General features: G+C 49.1%; 1 protein-coding gene across 1 annotated transcript; it reads left to right on the top strand.

Annotated features, from left to right (window-relative positions):
- Positions 1–993: 993 nt before the first annotated feature.
- On the top strand, positions 994–12,877 carry LOC119563968 (tyrosine-protein kinase STYK1-like). The gene is made up of 6 exons (XM_037881496.1): positions 994–1,048; positions 1,298–1,438; positions 7,555–7,791; positions 9,423–9,604; positions 12,048–12,131; positions 12,656–12,877. Exons 1-6 carry the CDS (start codon positions 994–996, stop codon positions 12,875–12,877), a joined length of 921 nt encoding a protein of 306 aa, XP_037737424.1.
- The last annotated feature ends 12,476 nt before the right edge of the window (positions 12,878–25,353 follow it).

Below are 25,353 nucleotides of genomic sequence, written 5' to 3'. Positions count from 1 at the left end.
GATCACAATGGTTTCACCTGGCCCTGGAATCTAGGAATCAGTTGAGGCTTCAGCGCTGTTAAAATCTGGCCTCCCTCAAATTGCCCTTTTCTGGAAAATATTGAATCTCTGTGATCATCAGACACTAGGAAGTTTTCTTTCTTCCAACTTCCCCAGTCATGTACCGGTGAGCGTACTCCAGCAAAGCACCATAGCCCTCCTGGCTACTCACTGCTAGAGCAAAGTGACAGCCCTCGTTCCCCTCTGATAAGTGGACTCTCAGCATGCCTGCTACTTTTCAATCGCCCCCAACTGCTTCCTGGGAGCTGTAATAGTGGCTGCAGCATGTGTGGGTGGGTGGCCGGTGGCCTGCGTGGAGTGGTGTGGGTTGTTGGTTTTGTTTTTAAGTTAAAAGGGAGGTAGCATTATGTAGCAGTTAGACCACAGGCCTGGGAATCAAGAGACCTGGGCTCTAATCCCAGCTCTGCCACTGATCAGCTGGACAGAGATTAAGGCAAGTCCCTTCTCCCCTCCATCCCTAGTGCCTCAGTTTCCCAATCTGTAAAATGCGGTAATGCCACTGACCTGCTTTGGTGAAGCCCTTTGACACCTGTGGGTGAAAACTGCTGCAGAAGTGCTACATGTGATTGGCAAGGGATGAAGTGTTTGGCAGCATGAGAGTGGTTTGCACTTGCCATGATCCGCCTGCTCCAGGGGAATGGGGCAGGCAGGGGTGTAAAAGGATACGTTTGTAAGAGACAGATACCCCACAAGGGAACACAGCTCTTCCACTGGAATGGAGGGGCATTTCCCCCCAAAACAACTTTCCTCTAAGGCAGGGGTGACAAGCACATACCCACGCTAGCTGTGGTGAAGCTAGTCACTAAAAATAGCAGCATAGCTGCAGCTGCCTGTGTGGTGGGATGGTTGAGCAGCCCTGAGTACGTACGGTCCCATGTGTGGCTGTGCACCTCCAGCTCCAGTGCAGACGGGCCCCGAGGTCCCGTTCATGGGATGCACTGTGAGGCCCTGAGAATCTGTGGAGCAGCCCTGGCTCCCGAAGAGAAGGGTGAGACAGGGCCTGACGGCCTCTCTGTCTCCATCTTATCAGGGTGCCTGTGGCAATCAGACTCAAGCCAATGGCATCTCCTTAGAGGCCAAGCAGGGATGTGCTGGGCCATAGGGTCCGACTCCTTGCCCAGCCTTTGTACCATCGGCCATTGCACCTAGCTCCTCGGGACTGACTGGGAGCTGCCAAGGGCTCCTTGCCAGCGCCGAGAGGGTCATCTCTAGCATCTCCCCCGGTTCTTTGTTGCAGATGAAAATGGGATGTGGCACGCAGTGGTTGTTATCCCCTCCCTCCTGGCCTCCTCCACGTTGCTGGTGGTGGCAGCCATTGTCTGGAAGATGTGTCGGAGGGGGCGGGATGCTGAGAGGGAACCCATCGTCTTGCTGGAAGGTAAGGACGCGAGCTCTGCAGCTTTGGGTCTCACTCCCCAAACAGGCCTTTGCCCATCTCCAGCCCCAGCCCCTGGATCTCGCCAAGATCCTCCAGTGAGCATGTCAGCAAAGCTTCCTAGGTGAGTCCGAGTTAGGAGAGTTTTCAAGCCCTAATGAGCCTCACAGCTCCCAAATGGCTTGTCTGGATCCCCTCCCGAAGCGACAGAACGCTGCCAGCTGCACACATGGCCCGCACCCAGGATGGGACGTGGAAAGGAGTGAAAAGGGGGTGTGCACAATGGTGCCTGTAAATCTCAGCCAAAACTTTGGAGTGGCTGCTGCTGTGTAATTCAGCTGCACAACCCCTCTGAGAAGTAGGTCAAGATGATCAGTGCACGCAGGAGTTGTGAGTCCGAGCCCTCTTTTCTGACCATTATGTCACACTTCCTGCTGGTTAGAGATTGGTCAAAGTCAGCCAGTCATTGAGGGTGTAAGCTGAGCAATAGAGGAATTTCCCCCAGGTTACAGTCCTGTTCAGTTGCAGAGGTTCAGCCTGTGTAGCGCACTGAAACAGGAAGCAAAGATTCTGCTAGACTTTAGAGATTCAGCCCGGTTTCTGTTGCGTCGGTCAAGGAGATGCCATGGCAGCAGGGATCTCAGCCCTCCCCTCAAAGAGCTCTTGTGTGGCACCAAGACTGATTTAGTTCCAGGCCACAATCATTTCTGGGGACAGCTCTCTTGGCAGCGCCGGCCCTGGAGCCTCTGCAGTGGCAACATACAGTCCAAGCAGAGAGGATCTGGATCCTGTAGCAGCCAGCCTGGAGGGAGCTCGTCAGTCCTGCCAGGGTTGAACATTTCCACTGAAGGTCATGTGTGTCAGCCCCTCTTGTAGACAGAAATCAGCCTACAGCCCAACCCTGCTGAGCACCAGCTGAAAGAACGTCCATGAAAATACAGCACTGGAGACAGCCTGGCGTTTTAGCATGTCCCTTCCTCCCTCCAACTAAGGGTTGCATTATCATCACATTTCATACCTCACCAGGCACAGCCCACGAGAACAGCATTACAGAGCCCTTTTCGCTAAATCACAAACGTAAGGGGAAAAGAAAGAGAAATACAAAGAACTGAAGCAAGGCCCAGAGCCATTCCACCTCCTCTACACCTCTCTCTGTCCTGTGGCGCTGAGGGCTATCGAGGTACCAGGAAATCTCCCAGATTGAAGTAGTAATTTTATTTATGTCTGTTATTGTCCCAGGGGTTTGTTGCCATGTTAACAAACACCAACCAAAAGCAAACAAATTATTTGAAGAACAGATATTGCGATCATATGCAGATGGTATGCAAAGGGGATGGTAATACTACATTGCATCATTAGTTAATAGCCAATATAGTTGAGTGGTTAGTTGATTTTTTCAGTTCAGTGGCCAACCTGAAAACCCCGGGGAAAAAATGGTTTGTTCGAAACAAAAATTGTGGGTTTTTTCCCCTTGCCAAAGTGAAAACCCCCCAAAAATATTTTCAGGTCAAACAAAACATTTTGAATGTCGATTTGAAAATTATATTTACAAAAGAATTTGTTTGCATTTTCAAAAGAAAATGTCAAAACCATTCGTTTAGAAAATATCAAAATCAAACATTGTGACATTTCCCCCAAAAACATTTTCAGAGTTGGAGGGAGGGGATTGGCCTAAACAATTTGACCTAGATTGGTGAGTAGTTTTGGTGCCTCAAAAATGCATTTTTCAATAAATCTACTGTGACCCGAGGTGCCTAGGGCAGCCCACACTGAAAATGCCGAGGGCAAGGCAGACTGCAAAGGGAGAGCAGATTCTCCCAGAACTGGAAGTTAACACTGTAGTTAGATTCACCAACCAAGCACAAACTGTGTTCCTGATTCCCCACATTGGTTATCAAGAAGCTAAACAAAAAAATAAATAAATCACCCAGCCCTCTTTATTGCATTCCAGTTCTCTGACTAGGTCCAGTAAGATGAGGAGTTATTTAAAACTCTGCTCACTATACAAAATGTTCTTCTGATCATAGAATTGTAGAATATCAGGGTTGGAAGGGACCTCAGGAGGTCATCTAGTCCAACCCCCTGCTCAAAGCAGGACCAATCCCCAACTAAATCATCCCAGCCAGGGCTTTGTCAAGCCTGACCTTAAAAACCTCAAAGGAAGGAGATTCCACCACCTCCCAAGGTAACGCATTCCAGTGCTTCACCACCCTCCTAGTAAAAAGTTTTTCCTAATATCCAACCTAAACCTCCCCCACTGCAACTTGAGACCACTACTCCTTGTTCTGTCAAAGGGACAGAAATCCCCAAAGGGATCCAAAATACCATGCTGCCAGCCAGTCCTTTAGTAACTAAAACTAAAGGTTTATTAGAAAATAACAAGAAGAGAGTTGTTAAATGGTCAAAGCCATCAGATACGTACATAAGACTTCAGAGTCCATATATCAGGCTCTTAGCAGCATTGGTGAGTTTGCTGGCTTGTAGAGTCCCTCTGGAACACATCCAAAGCTTGGATGGGTCATTCAGTCCTTTTTTCAAAGCTTCAGTTTGTAGAGAAGTTGCTCCAGAGGTAAGAAGCCGGATTGAAGACAAAATGGAGATGGTGCAGCTGCCTTTTCTGTCCATGTCATGTGGCTTGTACATTCTCTGTCCCAAACACAAGCTCACAACACATGGGCCTGGAAAAACACTTGGAGTCCCCTGTCCACAGGCATGTCCCTACTTGTCCTGCTGACTCATAGTTGTAGCCCCTGGCTTCTCTCAATAGGTTCATTGTACAGCTGATTGCCATCAAGCAGGCCATCAAGAAGGCTGGATAGTGCTGATGCCAATCTGTCTGGGGGTGTGTGACGTTATTGACATAAGCTGGGACCGTATAGATCATTGTTGCAACCAAGGTCCTGTAGTGGCCCCAAATCTTGTATAAAGGGGGTCAAATAAGGTGTCTAAGATGAGGTTATGGTTTGCTGGTTAGGATTATGCTATCTGTGTATGTGTATCATTTTTGTAGTTGAAGTTATGAATATTGGCTCTGTACTGTCTGTAGTTCAAACTTATGCTGTGCTTCTGGGTGACACCCCAGACAAGTTGGTGTCAGCTCTGCCTAGCCTGCTTGATGGCCCATAAGGACCATCAGCGATACAAGTGACCCATTGAGAGAAGGCAGACACGCCTTGGGACTCAGCAAGGTGTGCAGGGACCTGCCTAGGGACAGAACTCTGAGGTGTTTCCTTGCCATGGGATGGGCAGCGTGTCTTTGGGACAAAGAAAGACAGAGACCACATGGCAAGAGACTATAAAAAGCTGCTGCAGCTCCTCCATCTGGTCTTCAATCCTGCTTCCTTCCTCTGGAGGGACTTTGCTACACTGAAGCTTTGAACGAAGGACTGAACGACCCCTCCCAGCTGGGGATGTTCTCCAGAGACTTGATTTGAACCTGCAGTTTGTTCTATCACTGCTGCAAGCCTGAACCAAGAACTTGGCCATGACTGTGTGTCATCGATTCCATTGAACCCATTCCAGCTCTCGTCTCTGTCCTTTTCCTTTTATGAATAAACCTTTAGATTTTAGATTCTAAAGGATTGGCAGCAGCGTGATTTGTGGGTAAGATCTGACTTGACCTGGGTCTGGGGCTTGGTCCTTTGGGATCGAGAGAACCTTTTTTCTTTTACTGGGGTATTGGTTTTCATAACCATTTGTCCCCATAACGAGGGGCACTGGTGGAGATACTGGGAAATTGGAGTGTCTACGGGAATTGCTCGTGTGACTTGTGGTTAGCTAGTGGGATGAGACCAAAGTCTGCTCCATTTGGCTGGTTTGGTTTGCCTTAGAGGTGGAAAACCCCAGCCTTGGGCTGTCACTGCCCTGCTTGAAGCAATTTGTCCTGACTCTCAGTTGGGCCCCACCAGAACCAGCATCATTACAGGGTGTCACCCAGAAACACAGCACAAGTTTGATATACAAATATACCACACATCTATAACTCACAGGACAAAGAGGATACATACATATAAACGTGATTATCATATTTAGCCAGTCATAACTTTCCCACTAATACCTTACATGCAGTGATGAGCTGGACCCAGTTCGCACTGGTTCACTAGAACCGGTTGTTAAATTTAGAAGCCCTTTTAGAACCGGTTGTTCCGCGAGGGAGAACCGGTTCTAAAAGGGCTTCTAAATTTAACCGGCCAAAAGTGGCGCCTTAGGCGCCGACTCCATGGCTGCTCCAGCCCTGGAGCATCCAAGGGAAAATTTGGTGGGTGCAGAGCCCCCACCGGCAGCTCCCCACCCCGCGCCCGGCCCCCGCTCATCTCCGCCTCCGCCTCCTCCCCTGAACGCGCCGCCCCGCCCTGCTTCTCCACCCCCCCGGCTTCCCGCGAGTCAGCTGTTTGCGCGGGAAGCCGGGGCGGGCTGAGAAGGAGGCTGCGGCTTCCCGCTCAGGCCCAGGGAGGCAGAGGGGAGCTGGGGCGGGGGGGGGAGGAGGGGGGCGCGAGGAGAGCCACCCGCGCCGTAGCAGGTAACCCGGGGGGGCGGTGCAGGGGAACCGCTCCCTGCCCCAGCTCGCCTCCACCTCCCTGGGCCTGAGCGCGAAGCCGCCGCCTGCTTCTCGGCCCTCCCAGGCTTCCCGCCGAACAGCTGATTCACGGGAAGCCGGGGCGGGGAGGGGGCGGAGAAGCAGAGTGGGGCGGCATGCTCAGCGGAGGAGGCCGAGTGGAGGTGATCTGGGGCCGGGCGTGGGGTAGGGAGCTGCCGGTGGGGGCTCTGCATCCACCGAACTTTCCCCGTGGGTGCTCCAGCCCCGGAGCACCCAGGGAGTCGGCGCCTAAGGTGCCACTTTCGATGTGATCAGTGGGGGGAGCGGCCGCTCCCCCTGCTCGCTACGCTCCCCCGCCCCTAGGAGCCAGAGGGACCTGCCGGATGCTTCCTGGGAGCTGCCCCAGGTAAGCACCTCCAGGACTCCCCACCTCGCCCCCCGGCAGGTGCCTCTGGCTCTTAGGGGTGGGCATCCACTACGGTGGCCCATGAGACCCTCCTGCCTTGTTCTTGGGACAGTTGGGACAGGGGAGGGGGGTGGACGAGGCAGGGGTCCTGGGGCGGGGGCATCAAGGAACGCCATGGGGGTTGGATGGGGCAGGAGTCCCGGGGGGCGGGGGTGGGCAACGACCCTGTCGTGGGGTGAGGAGGGAACCCATTGTTAAGATTTTGGCAGCTCATCACGGCTTACATGGCATACATTGTAAGAGTCAATGCAATTTTGTCATATTGGTGTCAATCGTATTATAAGTGGTCACCCATATTCCGTACGGCATCACATCTACAATTGGCCAGAACAATTTCACCGAGCTCTATAGTTGCAGTCCTGTATTTGGTGCCCACCACCACGGTATCCTGTCACCTTAAAAGACTTAAATTCAAACTCTAAGGTCTAGAAACCAGACTCCATGCAGCAGAACTAGTCAGCTTGGGAAGCAGGATTTAAGCAGCTTAATCCAGCTGGGCAAAGAGGCATGTCTAAGAGCTGCCACATTCCTTCTGGTCGTATTTCAGCAGGGAGTGGATCCCAGAGGTCACTGCCAAGGAATCTCTGTTGCCAGCCTTTATAGGGTTATAACAGCACCGTTCCTTTGAAGACAGGGCTTTGCGTCTGCCCACCACCTTCCACTGGAGAGCCTCGGAGTGCTTTACCAACAATAACACAATCCCTGTGTGAGACGGGGCAATAGCTTCCTCCTCCTGTCACTGGGGGTAAGTATGGAAAGGAATGGTGGCCTAGTGGTTAGGATGCTCGTTTTGCCCTTTGGAGAGCTGGGTTCAACTCCCTGCTCTACTGCAGACTCCACGTGGGACTTTGGCAAAGTCTCTCTGGGTCTCAGATCCCATGTGTACACTAGCAACACTAGTCCTGCCTGCCTTGGGGGAGGGTGTGAATATACACACTGAAGAAGGTGAGGTGCTCAGATACTTTGGTAATGACAAGTACCCAGGCTAGATGTGCTATGTCTGAAGTTACACAGTGAGTGTGTGCTGGAGCTGGGAATAGAACCCAGGCTCCCTGCCCTCAGTGCTGGCTGATGTCTCTTACCGTGTTCCCACGTATGCTGATTCTTTCTTGGCAGATGATGTTCCAGGGCAAGATGGGAAGGAATATGACTCTCTACCCACAGCCACTTCAGCAGAGAGAACACTGGAGTTTAAGGATTCCCCCCTCGCAAAGTGGGAGCTGCCTAAGGACTGGCACACCCAGGAGGAGGAGTTTTTGTGCATGGGGCGATATGGACAGATTTCCCGGGCCACCCTCATCCAAACAGGCTCTTTGGGGCCTTCACTGTTTGTGATTCTGAGGAAACTACCAGGTGAGCAAGTTGGGGAGAGGAGCTTTCTCTCACTGCCAGGTCTGGGCTGTCTGGTGCGTGATAGCCCAGATGGGATGCCTAGAACAGGAGACGGGTCTAAAAGGAAAGTAGCAGGCATTAGCTAGAATTATACTTTAGCCATCTAAGTAAATGTCACAGTGGCCAACTTGGCCAACATAACAGGGCTTGAACCAGGGACCTCCAGAGCAAATGCATGAGCTACGGCATCCGATGAAGTGAGCTGTAGCTCACGAAAGCTTATGCTCAAATAAATTGGTTAGTCTCTAAGGTGCCACAAGTCCTCCTGTTCTTTTTGCGAATACAGACTAACACGGCTGTTACTCTGAAACCTACACCTTGAGTGAAACCTCTTGCGGGGGGCTGCAACAGACTCGGGTCCTCTGTGACTCAGGCACCACGGGGAGAGGAGAGGGGGTCCTGTACCACACACTCACCAGTGGGACAGACACCACTTATTAAATAAGAGCATGTGACCAGGGAACCCTAAGCAGCTTTAGAAATTCCTCCCTCAGTGTCTCTAGCTCCAGGATTCTTTGGAGACCCCCAACAGCAGCAGCGACAATCTGATGGTGCAGGGGAAAGGCTCAGGCAATGCAGCTCCTATTGCGTGCATGACGGAAGCCGGAGACTTTCAGGGCAAAACATTCATAAACAGAGGCCTACAAAAATGCATGTGTACAAGTGCAATTATTCCAATTTGCACACACGTGACCCCTTTTAACCCAGTAAAGGTCTTTGTCTCCCTCTAGTGGCTGGACAGGTAAAATGTTTGAGTCCACTACGGCCCCAAGATGCCTGTATCAGCTCCGATGGCTCAAAGAGTAGACATGCTTTTAGAGCCAGAGGTCCCTGGTTGAGTCACTGCAGATGACTGAGCCGGAGGCAGGGGGCACAGTGGGTAACTGTGTGCACAGTAAGGGGCATTCTTGTCCACCAGCCTGGCTGTCTACAGTTTGAAAATCAGCCCCTCCAGTTTGTTGTGGGATAAACTCTGTTACTATTTAAAGGTAAGGCGGGTGAGAGGTTAGGTGCAGTGGCTGAGTGGTTAAAGTGCTCAACTACAATCTAGACGGGTGTGGGTTCAAGTTTGGTTGATCTCCCACTGAAAGCCTGCTTCCAGTTCACCCAGCTACAGCATGGGTAGCTGCTCTGCTGGGTCAGGGTAGCCCAAGGTGGTTGGCTGTTTCACATCCTCGGGTACTGTTGGCTATGAACCTTTTGTGTCTTAGCCATGGCAGCCCAATGAGCTGTTGGTTAGGAGACCTTTGACTGTAAAAGCAATAGATTCGTGTTGGTACATTCTTTCTGTAGCCTGGCTATTGTGCTCTAGTTCTGGGCCACAGCCAACACACCTTGTCCAAATCAAGAGCAGATAATCCTGATATCACTAGAATGGGGAGAACCAAAATCATGGATCTAAACAGGGCATGTGATAGACCAAGGCTCATGTAGCAAACCTGGCTCTGTGCTGCAAATCCAACCCGTATCTAGTCCCTGTTGAGCCCCATTTTGCTCCTCAAGGGTTAGTCCCCTTTCTTGTAGGCCATTAGCTTTCCTCCTCTTGGTGCCCATGCTTGGTATTAACGTTGCTTTTGGTTCCTTTCCATCAGTGGCCACCAGCCCTCAGGAAATGAAGGATTTTATAGAAATGATGAAGTTTCACATCAAGATCTGTAAACATGACAGCCTGGTGAAGGTCCTGTGGTGTCAGAGCCAAGCTGTGCCCCTCTGCCTCATCCTGGAGGCCATGAGCCTAGGAAATTTACTGCACTTCCTTTGGCAAGCTCGTCAGGTGAGAGGAGCTGTTTGGTTTTGACGTGGGCAAGCTGTAATGGGGGAATGCCAAGCACTGCGCCACCCTCAGCCCCCTTCCACTTCTCTCTGCATTGCGGCCTTTTTAGGTTTAATGTAATTCTCCAAGCAGAAATGGGAAAACATTTGACTTTAGCAAATGCACTCCAAGCTGTGTTGGGATAAAGTCAGGAGAGTTGGAAAGTCTCATGATATCTGAAGTTTGTGTGAAAGTCCCAATTTGATAGAGTTCAAGTCCAGAAGGGATCATTGGATCACCTAGTCTGACCTCATGGATAGCCCAGGCCATTGCATTTCACCCAGTTACCCCTGTGTTGAGCCCAAAGACGTTAGTTAGACTAAAGAATTTCAGTCCTGGAGACCAAACTTGTGAGGCAGAGAACGGTAGTCTGAGGTGACACCAGTGCTTGAGGCCCCGGGATTGATATGTGAGATTTGCCCTGATGATTCCTGCAGGCGACCCATGCTCCATGCTGCAGAGGAAGGTGAAAACCCCCAAGTCCCCTGCCAATCTGATCTGTGGGAATCTGACCTGACCTGGAGTCCTGTTATTCCATGAGAAGCTCGCTTTCGTTTTTTTTAAAGTGCGTCTTTAGCCCGCTTGGTGTAGAGAAAAGTGGGAAAATGCAACTCGTGTGACCTACAGGCTCTGACACCAGAAGGGGAAGGAGAAAACAATTTTTTAATCTCATGATTTTTGAACACTTGGAGTTGGCGACTCTGCAGCTGTACTCTGAGAACAGCCTGTAAATCTGACAATGTGAGGGCTCATTTATTCTCTCTGCTTCTGAGTGGAACTTGCTCACTTTACAGCGTAAGTCAGGACTCATGCTAGCTGCCAGCACCACAAATTCCAACTGGGATTTCAAATCCCATTTTTGCTTTGTGGATTCTTATTCCACCTCATCACCAGTTTCTGAATGCCTTGTGCTTTCTGCCTCTGCACGATCACCAGTAAGAAAGCTTCTGCTGTCAGGGTTTAGCTGACAGTTCTGTTCATACATGAGATCAAATAGAATCCAGGTCTCTTTCAAATAACTGCAGTGTGAAAATGAATAACAACTTAATTGTGTCAGTAAAGTGAGCAGATATCACTAAAATTCTACAGAGCATAAGACACGATTTTTACCATAGTTACAGCTATAAATGTGCTTTACAGGAGATAGGAATTCATGTTAAACATACTCAAGACTAGATGTGATTATTCCTAAATACTATGTGGTGACTGGTGCCCTAGCGAGACCTAAGATACCATAGATATTGGGAACTCTTTAGGAATAATCAAATCTCTCCTAGTCCTACCACAAAGCAGAGAGTAGGAACTAGACCAAAGGTGGGCAAACTACGGCCTATGGGCCACATCTGGCCCGCGGGACCCTCCTGCCCGGCCCCTGAGCCCCTGGCCTGGGAGGCTGTCCCCCGGCCCCTCCCCCGCTGTCCCCCTCCCCCACAGCCTCAGCTCACTGCGCTGCTGGTGCGATGCTCCGGGCGGGGGGGCTGCGAGCTCCTGGGGCAGTGCAGCTGCAGAGCCCGGCCTGACCTGGGCTCTGTGCTGCGCGGTGAGGGGGCAGGAGAAGGGCGGGTTGGCTAGAGGGCAGGGGAGTTCGGGGTGGGGGGGTGGATAGGGGTCAAGGTGGTCAGAGGGCGGGGAACAGGGGGGTTGAATGGAGGCAGGGGTCCCAGGGGGCAGTCAAGAAGGGGGGGGGGGGGTTGGAAGGGGCAGGGGTCCCAGTGGGGGAGTCAAGAAGGAAAGGGGGGATTGGATGGGGCGGCGGGGGGGCAGTCAGGGGACAGAGAGAAGGGGTGGTTGGATGGGGCAGGGGTCCCAGGGGGGCCGTCAGGGAACAGGGGGGTTGGAGGGGCAGGAGTCCCGGGGGCGGGCTGTCAGGGGGCGAGAAGAGGGCGAGAAGAGGCCCCCTTCCCCTAACCAGCCCTCCATACAATTTCCGAAACCCCATGTGGCCCTCAGGCCAAAAAGTTTGCCCGCCCCTGAACTAGACGACTTACTCGAGGTCCCAACTGCCTTCGAACCCAAATGGCTCTATTTTGTAAAGAAATCACTATTAATACCCAACTAGGAACTATAACCAGAGGAATTATTGTATTTAGGTATTTTGCCTGTTTTCTGGTTAACCAATAAATTGTGCTCTGAGGTGACAGCCTCAGTCAAACTCTGGTGTGATGCTTCCCAGGCTGGTGGGCTACCCACCTGGAATTCTGACACTCAAATTTGGCCAGGAGAGGGGGGAGTCTAAAACTGAGAGGGTCCTGATCTTTAGTCTTCCCCATCTTGTCCGCAGTTTCAATTGGATTAGGACGTAATTATTGCGATCCCAAGTGGAAGATGTCATGGAACATGGCAGTGTTTGTGGGGAGGCGGAGGCTGCCTGAGTGAACTGTCTCTTCCTCTTTTGACTTGGTAGGGGGACTTACCCGATAAGGGACATGTTTATGAGCTGACAGAGAAGAGCGTGTTCACCATGGCAATCCAAATTGCACGCGGACTGGTAAGTGTTGTGTATTTGGTGGAGGAGAGTGGGTCTAATACACTGGTTTGTTTATTTCAAGGTCAATTCATTAATCTTTAGAGAATAAAGCATGGCTTGCTGCTGCGGTGATCTCAGTCCTGGAGGACAATCAATGGGCAAAACCTCGCCACAGCTGTTGCCTTATTTAGCTGATCCTACAGGAAGTTCCTGAGCTCACTTCCCAGCTGGGAGAGCACATAGATCATACTGGGAACAGAAGGAATCTCTTGGAGCGTTATGGCCCCTTCCCTACAAGGCAAATGTAGGATTCAGCTAAGTAATGCTGCCAGAAAGGGGACTGGAATTTACACAGACATGCCCGTGGGTAGGCCAACACCTTAACCTCTCAGCCATTCTAGATTACAGGCAGGATCTCCATTTGGGAGAGCACAGTTGCAGTAGTTAACTCTGTGGCTGCTGAGACCAGGGGTGGCAGACCACTTGCTACTCATGCAGTCCCAAAGTCTCCTTTGCAAATGTGAATGTGGCTCTTCTCATTTCAGGAATATCTGACAGCGAGCCAGAAGCTGATCCATGGCGACGTAGCAGCTCGAAATGTCCTGATCCACCAGGATATGACAGTTCGGCTCTGCGGCCTGGGGCTGGCGGGAGAGGTCTACTGCAGGGGCATGCTGCCATCTAGGAAAGCAGCTGAGGTGCCCATCAAGTGGCTGCCACCAGAAAGGATCCTGAAGCGCCCAGTCACAGCCAAGGGCGACGTGTGAGTTACTAACGCTGGCTAGAGCACACCCAAAAGCAAGTTGTTCTCCAGAGCTGATTGGGGCATAGCAGAGGGGCAGCCTAGGAAACGCATGCTGGCTTTTAGGGGAAACCTGGACGCTAAAGCCTAGATGTTTGGGCTAGATTAAGGCCTTACAGGAGGGTTCCTGAGGGGCTGCTGAGGTCTGGTCCTGTGTGCTGTGAGGAGCATGTTAGAAACCAAGCTCTCTGGGGAGCGCGCACCCCGGCCAGCATCTAGGGAGATCTCACAAGCCCCTTCCAGCTCCTAGCAGCACTCTTCCCTCTTCCTGGCAGTGATTTGAATCCGCAGTGGTGCACCCTCGCCTCCTCTCTGGTCTCCTGGGGCCTTGTCTGTGGTGCACCCTACTGAGCTTCCCCTCAGCCCTGCAATGGCCTTTCCAAGCCTTCATCTTCTCCTGGCTCCTCCTCTGGGTACTCTGGTTTGGCCCACCGGCCAAATCATATGAAAGTCAAAACCGCTCCAGCGTAAGGGGAACAAGTCCAAATGAAAGTCCAAACAAATCTTCAGACTCAGAACCCTTCCACCCTGTTCAGACTCCACTGCAGATCCCTTGTTGGCCCTGCCTCAGGGCTCCCCTGCAGGGGCCAGACCTGCACCCGTTGTTTCCTGTCTGTTAAACCTAATCCTGGGGCTTCTCTCCAGCAGAGACCTGTCTCCTCTGAGCTCCCTTGGTCCACTTACAAGGCCCAGCTCCACCTCCTCTGGCCAGGAGACAACTGGTTAACCACCCCTGCCCAGGTGCAGAGCATGACAAATTGGGGTTCTTTCCCTTGCCTTGCAGGTGATAGCGGTAAGCCCCGTCACAGAACCCTCTAACAATGACCTGCCACCTAAGCGTGCTTGAAGAGCACAGTTTGGTGCGATGGAGCTTCCTGCATGGGAAGCTGAGATAGGTCTGAGATAATGTTACTCTCCCGACCTCCACTTCTAGCTGCCTCAGACCTTTGCTGTGTTTGATATTCCCTCTCCCTTTCAGAGTAGAAAGCTACAGCTGCCCCTTGCTCTTCTGCAGGCAGTTTGACAATAGCCAGAAGGCCCCAGCTCTGCGATTACTGATGTATATGGCACGAACGCAGCTTCATTCTCAGCTGGGTTAAGCCTGAAGACTAGAAGGGGAACGAAGCTTCTAGGTGTGAGGAGAGAATGTTTGTTTGCAGGAGCTGTTTCTACCGGATTTAATGTGGCAAAGCTTTCAACGAGTGTTTTCTCTTGGAAAATTAATCATTAGACCATGAGCTTAGTCTCTGCCTAAGTGTAGCTCTTCTGAGAGTGAGTTTTATACCTCGCGAGTATGGGCGGTGGGTATCGTAGGCCAGGGGCGGCTAAGCCTCCCCTAACCCAGACCGTGGCCTCACCCATGCTCCATCCTGAAGCCCCACCCTCACTCCCCCTCTCCCCTGAAACTGACAGGGGTTCCTCCAGCCATGGTGGGGGGGGGGGGGGTCCCCTCGGAGCTGCAGTGGGCAGGGCCTCCAGTGGAAGGGGCGGGAGCTAACCTCTCCAAAGGGGAGGTTCACCCGCCGCCCATGCTTACAAGCCTCCTGCTTTGCTAAGGAGGCCCCAGACAGACAGGGTTCCTGCAGGTGTCCTGAAGTTTCAAACAGCAAAGTTATTCTCTCCACCACTCCCTGTGCTCAGTGTTCTAACAACACACCTGGTGCTGGGGGAGCCTCAAAGGGTTGTGGATGTGACCGGGAGGTGAGATTTTGATCAGTCCCTTCTCATGAGATTCCTCGGCTGTAATCAGGGTAGAATTACCCTGAAAATTGTATTTGTCTGGTTCTCCTGCATCTGATCCAAACCATCACATGTGGGTTAAGGCCAAGACTCATGTTACTTTTCACATCATTAGAAGGAGTTTATCCAAACCATCACATGTGGGTTAAGGCCAAGACTCATGTTACTTTTCACATCATTAGAAGGAGTTTATCCCATCCATAACGGAGTATAATGACTGCCCGAGGTCTTCTCGGTGGCCTCAGAGCCCTGCTCAGTCACGAGCTCCCCCCACAACACACACATATGACCCACCAGTCACAGAGCCACTGCTGCATTCATTTAGATGGAATATAGGGGCCCAAAGATGTTAACATAATCAGGTGACTGTCCAACATTAGACAGTGTTAAACAGGGTTCAGGGTTTGGTAGAAAGAGACCTCAGCCTGCTTGGTACCACGGCAAACAAAATTAAACATTTGTTAACCTTTTAGAAAAAGATATAGAGATGAAGGAAAAACAGTTAAAGCATCTGAAATATAAAGTATTAAATAAGGTTTTCATTTTAACAACATCCATTGTTCCCTTTCCCTTTATCTGGAGAATTTTAGAAGGAAAACCGCCTTGTCTGACAGTCTCCGAGATGGTAGCAAAGCTGGGGATAACTGTCTTTGGGGAGAAGAGAAGTTAGCTGAGGTGGGCGGGGCTGGTTTGCTGCTAAAGTCCGATCCCATTTCATCTCAGGTGGTGGCTGGGATTCAGCTGGTAGAGGTGGAGGTATCTGGGTGCCTCTCTCTGGCCCTGTCTGGGCAGGACAATCCCTCTTGATTGAATCAAAGAAGGACCAGGGTCCATGGAGGTGGTGGGGTGCCAGCCGTAATGGCAAAGCTTGCTTCAGCAGACTGTCTGTTCTTCCGTATTTCCCTCTCCCCACCAAATCTCTTTCTTTTAGGACCCAAAAAGGGAGTGGTGGGTGGAATAGCCCATCCCCTCATTATTTTGTCCACCAGTTGGGCCTAAAATCCGACTCACCAATTTTGGTTCATTAATTTCCGGATAACATTTTCTTGTTTACCAGGCATGGTCTTAACACAGTCCTTGAGATATACTAGTCGGCCTTTTTGTTTGGACTAATTCCGTCTGTCTCCCTTTCGCGTCTTCTCCCATCAACATTTGTTGTTATCGGTTATCATGACATTTTAGGAACTTGCACATACTTTTTACAGTTGAGCTCACAATTAGAGTTAATTTGTAGGCCCAGTTATCACAGCTCTACTAACAGGGCTCTCAGCTACTCCCATTCCAGTTCCATTTCAGATCTGTGGGCTCACTTCTCTGCTGCTGCCTTGTACATCTTTTCCTGGAGCCTGTGTAGTTCACCACATGGCCTCACAAGCAATGGAAAGAGGGACACCACAGCCCAGGCAGAGCTGAAGCAGACAGGGTCTCAAGCCTCTATTTCTGACTTTAAACTGGCTGCAGACAGAACGACATTGACACTGATCATCAGTTCAAAACGACTCCCCAAACACTAATTCTCGACCTGTACAGTGCTTCCAAACCACACGTTGCAAGTATTCAAAACCGAGCAGTCTTGACTGGACACATAGGTGTCATGTACTAGGATTCCACTCCCTGACTGGGTAAGTGTAACTCTGGGGCAATGCTCACAATTCTGATTCTGAATTCAGACCTCCCACAAATTAGCACTAGACAATATCAGTGAAGGACATGTTAGACTAAGAACAGGTAACTGATAGATCCCAAAGGCAGTCGACCATGGGAAATAGTTATCAAATAGGGGGTGTTTCTAGGGGGTTCTGCATGGATGGTTCTGTTTCTGATGCTGTTTAGTATTTTCATCAATGATCTGGAAGTAAATATAAAATGTGCGAATGACAAACTTTTTATCAGCAAAGATCAATGGAGGGGTAAATAATAATAACTGGGCAGCCACACAAAGTGATCTGGATCACTTGGTAGGCTGGGCCCATTCATACAAAATATGTTTTAATACAGCCAAATGCAGTTATACATCAGGACCAAGGGATGCAGGCCAGACCAACAGAATGAGGGACAGGAGTACTTGTGGCACCTTAGAGACTAACAAATTTATTAGAGCATAAGTTTTCGTGAGATACAGCTCACTTCATCGGATGCATAGAATGGAACATATAGTAAGAAGATATATATATATACATACAGAGAAGGTGGAAGTTGCCATACAAACTGTAAGAGGCTAATTAATTAAGATGAGCTATTATCAGCAGGAGAAAAAAACTTTTGTAGTGATAATCAAGATGGCCCATTTAGACAGTTGACAAGAAGGTGTGAGGATACTTAACATGGGGAAATACATTCAATATGTGTAATGACCCAGCCACTCCCAGTCTCTCTTCAAACCCAGGTTAATGGTATCTAGTTTGCATATTAATTCAAGCTCAGCAGTTTCTCGTTGGAGTCTGTTTTTGAAGCTTTTCTGTTGCAAAATTTCCACCCTTAAGTCTTTTACTGAGTGGCCAGAGAGGTTGAAGTGTTCTCCTACCGGTTTTTGAATGTTATGATTCCTGATGTCAGATTTGTGTCCATTTATTCTTTTGCTTAGAGGCTGTCCGGTTTGGCCAATGTACATGGCAGAGGGGCATTGCTGGCACATGATGGCATAGATCCTGGAAAGCAGGGACTCTGAAAGGATTTAGGGGGCAGAGTGGATAAACAACCGAACATAAACTCCCAGTGCAACATTGTGGCAAAACAGGCTAATAGGATCCTTGGTAGGGAGTAAGAGTAGGGAGGTGATTTTACCTCTATGTATGGCATTGGTGAGACTGATGGTGGAATACTGTGCCCAGTTCTGGAGTACACAATTTAAAAAGGATATTGATAAAATTGGAGAGGGCGAAGAGAAGGGCCAAACAGATGATTCCAGGGATGGAGAAAATTCCTTACAGTGAGAGACTTAAGGAGCTCAATCTGTTTAGCTTCTCAGAAAGGTCAAGGTGTGATTTGATTACAGGATATAAGTACCTTCTTGGGGAGAAATACCAGGTATTGGTACTAAAGGGCACTTTGATCTAGCAAGCACAAGCAGAACAAGAATCAATGGTTGGAAGTTAAAGCCGGACAAATTCAAATTAGAATGAAGGCACACATGTTTAACAGTGATTGAATTTTCAAACTAATTCAAAGTCTGTCCCCAAGGAAAGTTTAGCACTGTCTGCCCAGAAATCTACCCTGGTAAAAATCAAGTGATCCTTTAGAAACCTGCTACACGTTCTGGCAATGGCAGATATTCTCTTGTTACTGCCTTAGAGTCTCTAGTTTGCATTAGGTTAATTTACTGTCTGTCACGAGGAGGTTGCCTTTTGCTAAAGCAGATGGACCTCTTATGTGAAAGGAGTCATGGACAGGACCTTAGAATCTTACAAATGTGGGGCTGGAAGGGACCTCCAGTGGTCAAATCCACCCGTCTGCACTGAGGCAGAACCAAGTAAACCTAGACCATCCCTGACATGTGTTTGTCCAACCTGTTCTTAAAAAGCTCCAATGATGGGGATTCCACAGCTTTCCTTGGAAGCCTGTTCCAGAGCTTACCTGTCCTTAAAGTAAAAGTTTTCCCTAATATCTGACCTAAATCTCCCTTGTTGCAGATTAAGCCCATTACTTCTTCTCCTATCTTCAGTAGACATGGAGAACAACAGATCACTGTCCTCTTTATCAACAGCCCTTACCATATTTGAAGGCTGTCATCAGTTGCTTCCCCCCTCCCCCAGCTTTCTTTTCTCCAGACTAAACATACCAAGTGTTTTTGATTAAATAAAGGTGCACTGGAAGGTAATCGCTTTGAGGGTTTTGTCATTAATGAAGTGCAGTGCTATGAGAGATAAGCCAGCCCAAGATAGCACTGAATAAAGGATTTGTGGTGATGGAGCCATATTTTATCAGCCATATTTCACTAGTTCAAGCCTGTTGCCTTTGGTGAGTAGTTTACTGGCAAAGTTCAACTGAGCTTAGTGCTTGCCCTGCTCAAAAGCCATTCTAGTGCACTGAGTCACTGGATATGGACCGAGTGAAGATTTCAAATAATTGTGACCTAAAGTGTCTTGACTGCAATAGAATAAGAGGAGTGGTTTGATCAGGAATCTTTTGCACAGAACAGACTAAAGTTAGATGCAGCTAGGCTCCTCTGGAGGACTTGCTGAGTGATCCTGGAGACAGTGGGGAGGTGGGGTAGTGTAAACATACCTGCTTGCTAGTTTTCCTGCATTCTAGCCATGGCATTGTGACTGTATCTGCACCAGACTTTCATGGAATCATAGAATCATAGAATATCAGGGTTGGAAGGGACATCAGGAGGTCATCTAGTCCAACCCCCTGCTCAAAGCAGGACCAATCCCCAACTAAATCATCCCAGCCAGGGCTTTGTCAAGCCTGACCTTAAAAACCTCAAAGGAAGGAGATTCCACCACCTCCCAAGGTAACGCATTCCAGTGCTTCACCACCCTCCTAGTGAAAAAGTTTTTCCTAATATCCAACCTAAACCTCCCCCACTGCAACTTGAGACCATTACTCCTTGTTTTGTCATCTGCTACCACTGAGAATGGTTTAGATCCATCCTCCTTGGAACCCCCTTTCAGGAAGCTGAAAGCAGCTATCAAATCCCCCCCCCCCCCATTCTTCTCTTCCGTAGACTAAACATCCCCAGTTCCCTCAGCCTCTCCTCATAACTCATGTGTTCCCGTCCCCTAATCATTTTTGTTGCCCTCTGCTGGACTCTTTCCAATTTTTCCACATCCTTCTTGTAGTGTGGGGCCCAAAACTGGACACACTACTCCAGATGAGGCCTCACCAGTGTCGAATAGAGGGGAACGATCACGTCCCTCGATCTGCTCACTATGCCCCTACTTATACATCCCAAAATGCCATTGGCCTTCTTGGCAACAAGGGCACGCTGTTGACTCATATCCAGCTTCTCGTCCACTGTAACCCCTAGCTCCTTTTCTGCAGAACTGCTGCCGAGCCATTCAGTCCCTAGTCTGTAGCGGTGCATTGGATTCTTCCATCCTAACTGCAGGGCTCTGCACTTGTCCTTGTTGAACTTCATCAGATGTATTTTGGCCCAATCCTCCAATTTGTCTAGGTCCCTCTGTATCCTATCCCTACCCTCCAGCGTATCTACCTCTCCTCCCAGTTTAGTGTCATCTGCAAACTTGCTGAGGGTGCAATCCACACCATCCTCCAGATCATTTAGGAAGATATTGAACAAAACCGGCCCCAGGACCGACCCTTGGGGCACTCCACTTGATACCGGCTGCCAACTAGACACTCTCCCTAGGAGTCTGTGCTGCAGCCCAGCATATATGGTGGCCAGGAGCTTTCCTGCCAACTTCAGTTCTTCCATTTTCATCCTCTCCCTCTTAGTTATACACCCTGGAACCACCCACCAGCCTCTGGTTGCTCCCTTCACACACCTCTAGAAGCCCCCTCCTCCCCAATCTTTAGTTGCGGCTTAGCCAAGCAAGAAGGACTGAGAGCAAAGGGCCCACAAGGTATCCAAAAGGTGAAATACCCCTGGTGTCTGAAGTCCTGTTAGCCGATGGCCAGGGATGTTTGGTGAGGTGCCAGCTATGCCCGTTTTATACCATCCGTGACTTTAACCGCTAGGACGCACTGTCCCTTCGCGGCGGGCAGCCCGGGCTAGGCTGACGGATGCCCCAAGGTCCTAACCACCCGTGACTTTAACTGCTAGAGCTCAGAGCTCCTTCGCAGCGGGCAGTCAGGATTGACTGACAGGTGCCCCAAGAGTTTGCCCCGTGGAGGCGGCACAACTCAACGCTAGGCTCTTAGTACTCTCACCTAATGGCCAGGCTTTATAGCCAAAACGGCTGAGGTTCTTTAATTGTGTTGGCTGCTTTACAGTAAACCAGAGAAACAAGTCAGGCTTATGCACAAATGGTTACCAAAATTTATTAAACTAGATTCTAATCATGTGGTTACAAAATTGCTAATGCCTACTTATTTAAATGTAGAGATGTTACACACACAAACAAGTTACAAAACTGAAGCCACAATCCCAAAGAAAGAAAAACAAAGTATAGAGAGCTCTATTTCAAAATATGTGTACACTAAAGATAGGAGATCAGGTGTGGGTGCTTCTTACCCTCCTTGCATCTCTTGATTCCAGCGGTGCCAAGCCAGGATCGGTCACTCAATTCCGCGGAAAGACGAATAAGGGACAAGGCTTAGGGACCCTCTTAGCTGCAGAAGCGTTGGGAGGCTGTCACTTATCTGACCAGCAGATAGATAGTGAAAAGCACTCAAAAATCATGGTGCTGTAGGTCCCCTACTTATACCTCTGTACTCCTTTATTCTCTTTCTCCTTTCTTATGCCAAATTGGGGCTGGTCTGTCTGGGCGACGCCAGCTCTCGCAAGAGTAGTTCACACTTGCAAGGGAGAGAAACAATAAGTTTCGACTACCGGACATTCCTTTTATTAGGGTAAATATTTTCCCACCTAGGATGTTGGTGTGTGTGCATCATGCTATTTAGTAGGGGCTAAGAGCCATGTCTGTCACAGGTTTCAGAGTAACAGCCGTGTTAGTCTGTATTCGCAAAAAGAAAAGGAGGACTTGTGGCACCTTAGAGACTAACCAATTTATTTGAGCATGAGCTTTTGTGAGCTACAGCTCACTTCATCGGATGCATACTGTGGAAATTGCAGAAGACATTATATACACAGACACCATGAAACAATGCCTCCTCCCACCCCACTCTCCTGCTGGTAATAGCTTATCTAAAGTGATCATCAAGTTGGGCCATTTCCAGCACAAATCCAGGTTTTCTCACCCTCCGCCCCCCCCCCCCCCCCCCACACACACACAAACTCACTTTCCTGCTGGTAATAGCCCATCAAAAGTGACCACTGTCTTCACAATGTGTATGATAATCAAGGTGGGCCATTTCCTGCAGAAATCCAGGTTCTCTCACCCCCTCACCCCCCTCCAAAAACCACACACACAAACTCACTCTCCTGCTGGTAATAGCCTATCCAAAGTGACCACTCTCCTTACAACCTGCATGAAAATCAAAGTGGGCCATTTCCAGCACAAATCCAGGTTTTCTCACCCTCCCCCCCTCCCACAAACTCACTCTCCTGCTGGGAATAGTCTGTCACAGCGCTTCTGCCTGCTGTGAGCCTAATCGTTGTATATGTTCCCAGAGGCACATTGTAGCAGCACACCTGTGCTTTTCACAGCTTCAAAGGCTGTGCTGGAATTTATGTTAAGTGCCCTGTTCTGGCTTCCTCTTGTGTTCCCAGCAATGCTGGTCTGAGGTGAGGAGGGGGGGGAGCTGGCTGTCTGGCTACAAGTCCGCTTCCTGCAGCAGCCTCCAGGGCAACAAGCACATCAGAGACAAGCCAAAGCAGGAGGAGATAGCCAGTGTGTTCCTATACCAGCTAATCCCTGGCTGCCTGCTGCATCCCCCTAGGAACTGTTGTCGCCAGGGGGCCAAGTAGGGCAGCTCACGGGGCTCCTCTAACCTGTCCAAGTCAGCCCTCCGTAACCCCGGACAGGGGGCACATTCCCTTCCCTTTGGTCCTCAGGCCAGCTAGCGACATGGTCCCTTTAATTCCTCAGGAATTAAATTAATTCCTTGGCGGACTCAGGGTCTAAACTGCTGATGGCTCCTTATTCTCCGTCCCCAGGTGCTCCCCCTTACCCAACCCTGCTGCCCTCTGAAGTGTTATCCTGGCTACAGCGACAGCACCGCATGTAGAAGCCAGAGGGGTGTGGTAACAATCTGTAAGTGACTTGTAACCCCCACAGAATAATCCAACCACAGTACCTTCTAACCATGAGGCCTTAGCTATAACTGTGCTCCGGGCTGACCATTCAGCCTAGCCACTCGTAACCTGCCCTGCACAGTAAATACCCAGGGTCTCTCCATAGTAAAACACTGATTGATTCCAATGGGGCAATGTAAAAGCACTAGGGGAGGGACCTGACTGGACAGAAGAAGGATAGCCTTGTGCTTAGAGCCCAGGGCTGCCTGGCTGGGCTGGGTTTGCAGCTGTGATTTCTGTCCCTTTCCCTCTCTGTGCGTCCTGTGTAAAATGGGTGTCATGAGGCTGACCCAACCCAGTGGGGGCTGTGAGCCATAAGCTCCCTGATGCCCTAAAGCCCCTGGAGATCTGTGGCTGGAAGGTACCAGAACGACACAAATTACATTAATAAAGCACTTGGCGGGGAGATGTGTCAAGATAGAGCTAAGGAGCTCTTGGATTTGTTCCTTCTACAGGCTGGGAGATGATGCGAGCTGCCAATCTCCTAAAATAGTGGGTGCATGGATAAGAATGGGGGATGAGACCATTGCTGTCTCCCATGACCTGCTGCTCTGTTCCTTCAGTATCACACTCGTGGTGATTAAAGGCAAAAAGGCATCCTTTAAAAATTGGACGTCACCTGCTACTGAGGAAAACAGAAAGGAGCATAAACGCTGGCAAGTCAAATGTAAGAATATTATTAGAAAGGCCAAAAAAGAATGTGAAGAGCAACTAGCTAAAGACACAAAAACTAACAGCAAACAACTTTTAAGTATAACAGAAGCAGGAAGCCTGCCAAACAATCAGAGGGGCCACTGGACAATGGCAGTGCTAAAGGGGCACTCAAGGAAGACAAGACCATTATTTGCATTGATATTCACTGCAGAGGATATGGGAGATATTCCCATGCCTAAGCCATTCTTTTTAGGTGACAAATCTTAGGAGCTGTTCCAGATTGAGGTGTCAGTAGAGGAGGTTTTGGAACAAACCGATAAATTAAACAGTAATAAGTCACCAGGCCCAGATGGGATTCACCCAAGAGTTCTGAAGGAACTCAGATATGAAATTGCAGAACTACTAACTGTGGTATGTAACCCATCGCTTAAATTAGCTTCTGTACCAGATGATTGGAGGGTAGCTAAAGTAATGCAGATTTTTTAAACATACTCCAGAGGCGATCCCGGCAATTACAGGTTGGTAAGCCTAACTTTATTACCAGGCAAATTGGTTGAAACTACAGTAAAGAACTAAATTATCAAATACATAGATGAACACAATATGTTGGGGAAAAGTCAACATGACTTTTGTAAAGGGAAATCATGTCTCACCAATCTATTAGAATTCTTTGAGGGTGTCAACAAACACACGGACAAAGATGATCCAGTGGATAGAGTGTATTTGGACTTTCAGAAAGCCTTTGACAAAGTCCCTCACCAAAGACTCAAACTAAGCAGTCATGGGAAAAGAAAGAAAGTTCTCTCATGGATCAGTAACTGGTTAAATGATAGGAAACAAAGGGCAAGAATAAATGGTCATTTTTCAGACCGGAGAGAGGTAAATAGCGAGGTCCCCCAAGGATCTGTACTTGGACCTGTGCTGAAGAACATATTCATAAATGATCTGGAAAAATGGGTGAACAGTGAGGTGGCAAAATTTGCAGAAGATACGAAATTACTCAAGATAGTTAAGTCCAAAGCTGACTGCGAAGAGTTACAAAAGGATCTCACAAAAGTGGGTGACTGGGCAACAAAATAGCAGATGAAATTCAATGTTGATAAATGTAAAGTAATGCACACTGGGAAAAACAATTTCACTATACATACAAAATGATGGGATCTAAATTCTTTATCACCAAGAAAGAAATCATGGAGACATCCTGGATAGTTCTTTAAAAACATCTGCTCAGTGTGAAGCAGTGTCAAAAAAGAGAACAGAATGTTAGCAACCATTAGGAAAGGAATAAATAATAAAACAGAAAGTATAATGCCGCTATATAAATACATGGAACCCCCACACCTGAATACTGTGGGCAGTTCTGGTTGTGTCATCTTTAAAAAGAGATATATTAGATTTGGAAAAGGTGCAGAGAAGGGCAACAAAAATGATTAGGGGTATGGAACAGCTTCCTTACGAGGGGAGATTAAAAACACTGGGACTGTTCATTTTAGAAAAGAGACGACTAAGGGGGGATATGATAGAGGGCTATAACATCATGAAAGGTGTGAAGAAAGTGAAAAGGAAGTGTTATTTATCCCGTCACAGAACAGAAGAACTAAGGGTCACCCAAAAAATTAAGAGTGAGCAGGTTTAAAACAAACATAAGGAAGTACTTCTTCCCACAGTGCACAGTCCACCTGTGGAACTTATTGCCAGGGGACACTGTGAAGGCCAAAAGCATCACTGAATTTAAAAGAGAGCTAGATAAGTTCCTGGAGGATAGGTCCATCAGTGGCTATGAGCCAAGATGGTCAGGGACACAACCCCGTGCTCAAGGGGTCCCTAAACCTCCAGATGCCCACAGCTGTGACTGGATGGCAGAGGATGGATCACTCAAAATTGCCCTATTCCATTCATTCCCTCTGAAGCACCTGGCACTGGCCACTGTCAGAAGACAGGATGCTGGGCTACATGGACCCTTGGTCTGACCCAGTGAGACTGTTTGTATGTGTGTCCTCCCACTGCTCGTCCTTACCTCCTTACACTACTCTCAGGTCAGCCTGAGCTTGGTATATTTCACAACACCCAGGTTTCATGGCAACAACCCTTTTCACTACATGGGGCTCAGCTACCATATGTGATTTCTCCAGCGATGCTTGAAACCCTTGCTCCTAACCAGTGTTCTGGGACGCTCCACACGAAGCAGTGCCATGGCTTGATTGTTTTTAATGGACATTCTGTTA

This window comes from Chelonia mydas, chromosome 18, assembly GCF_015237465.2.
Source record: "Chelonia mydas isolate rCheMyd1 chromosome 18, rCheMyd1.pri.v2, whole genome shotgun sequence".
Lineage (NCBI taxonomy): Eukaryota > Metazoa > Chordata > Testudines > Cheloniidae > Chelonia > Chelonia mydas.
Note: the sequence above shows the minus strand (reverse complement) of the source record. Positions and strands in the feature narration are given on the sequence as shown.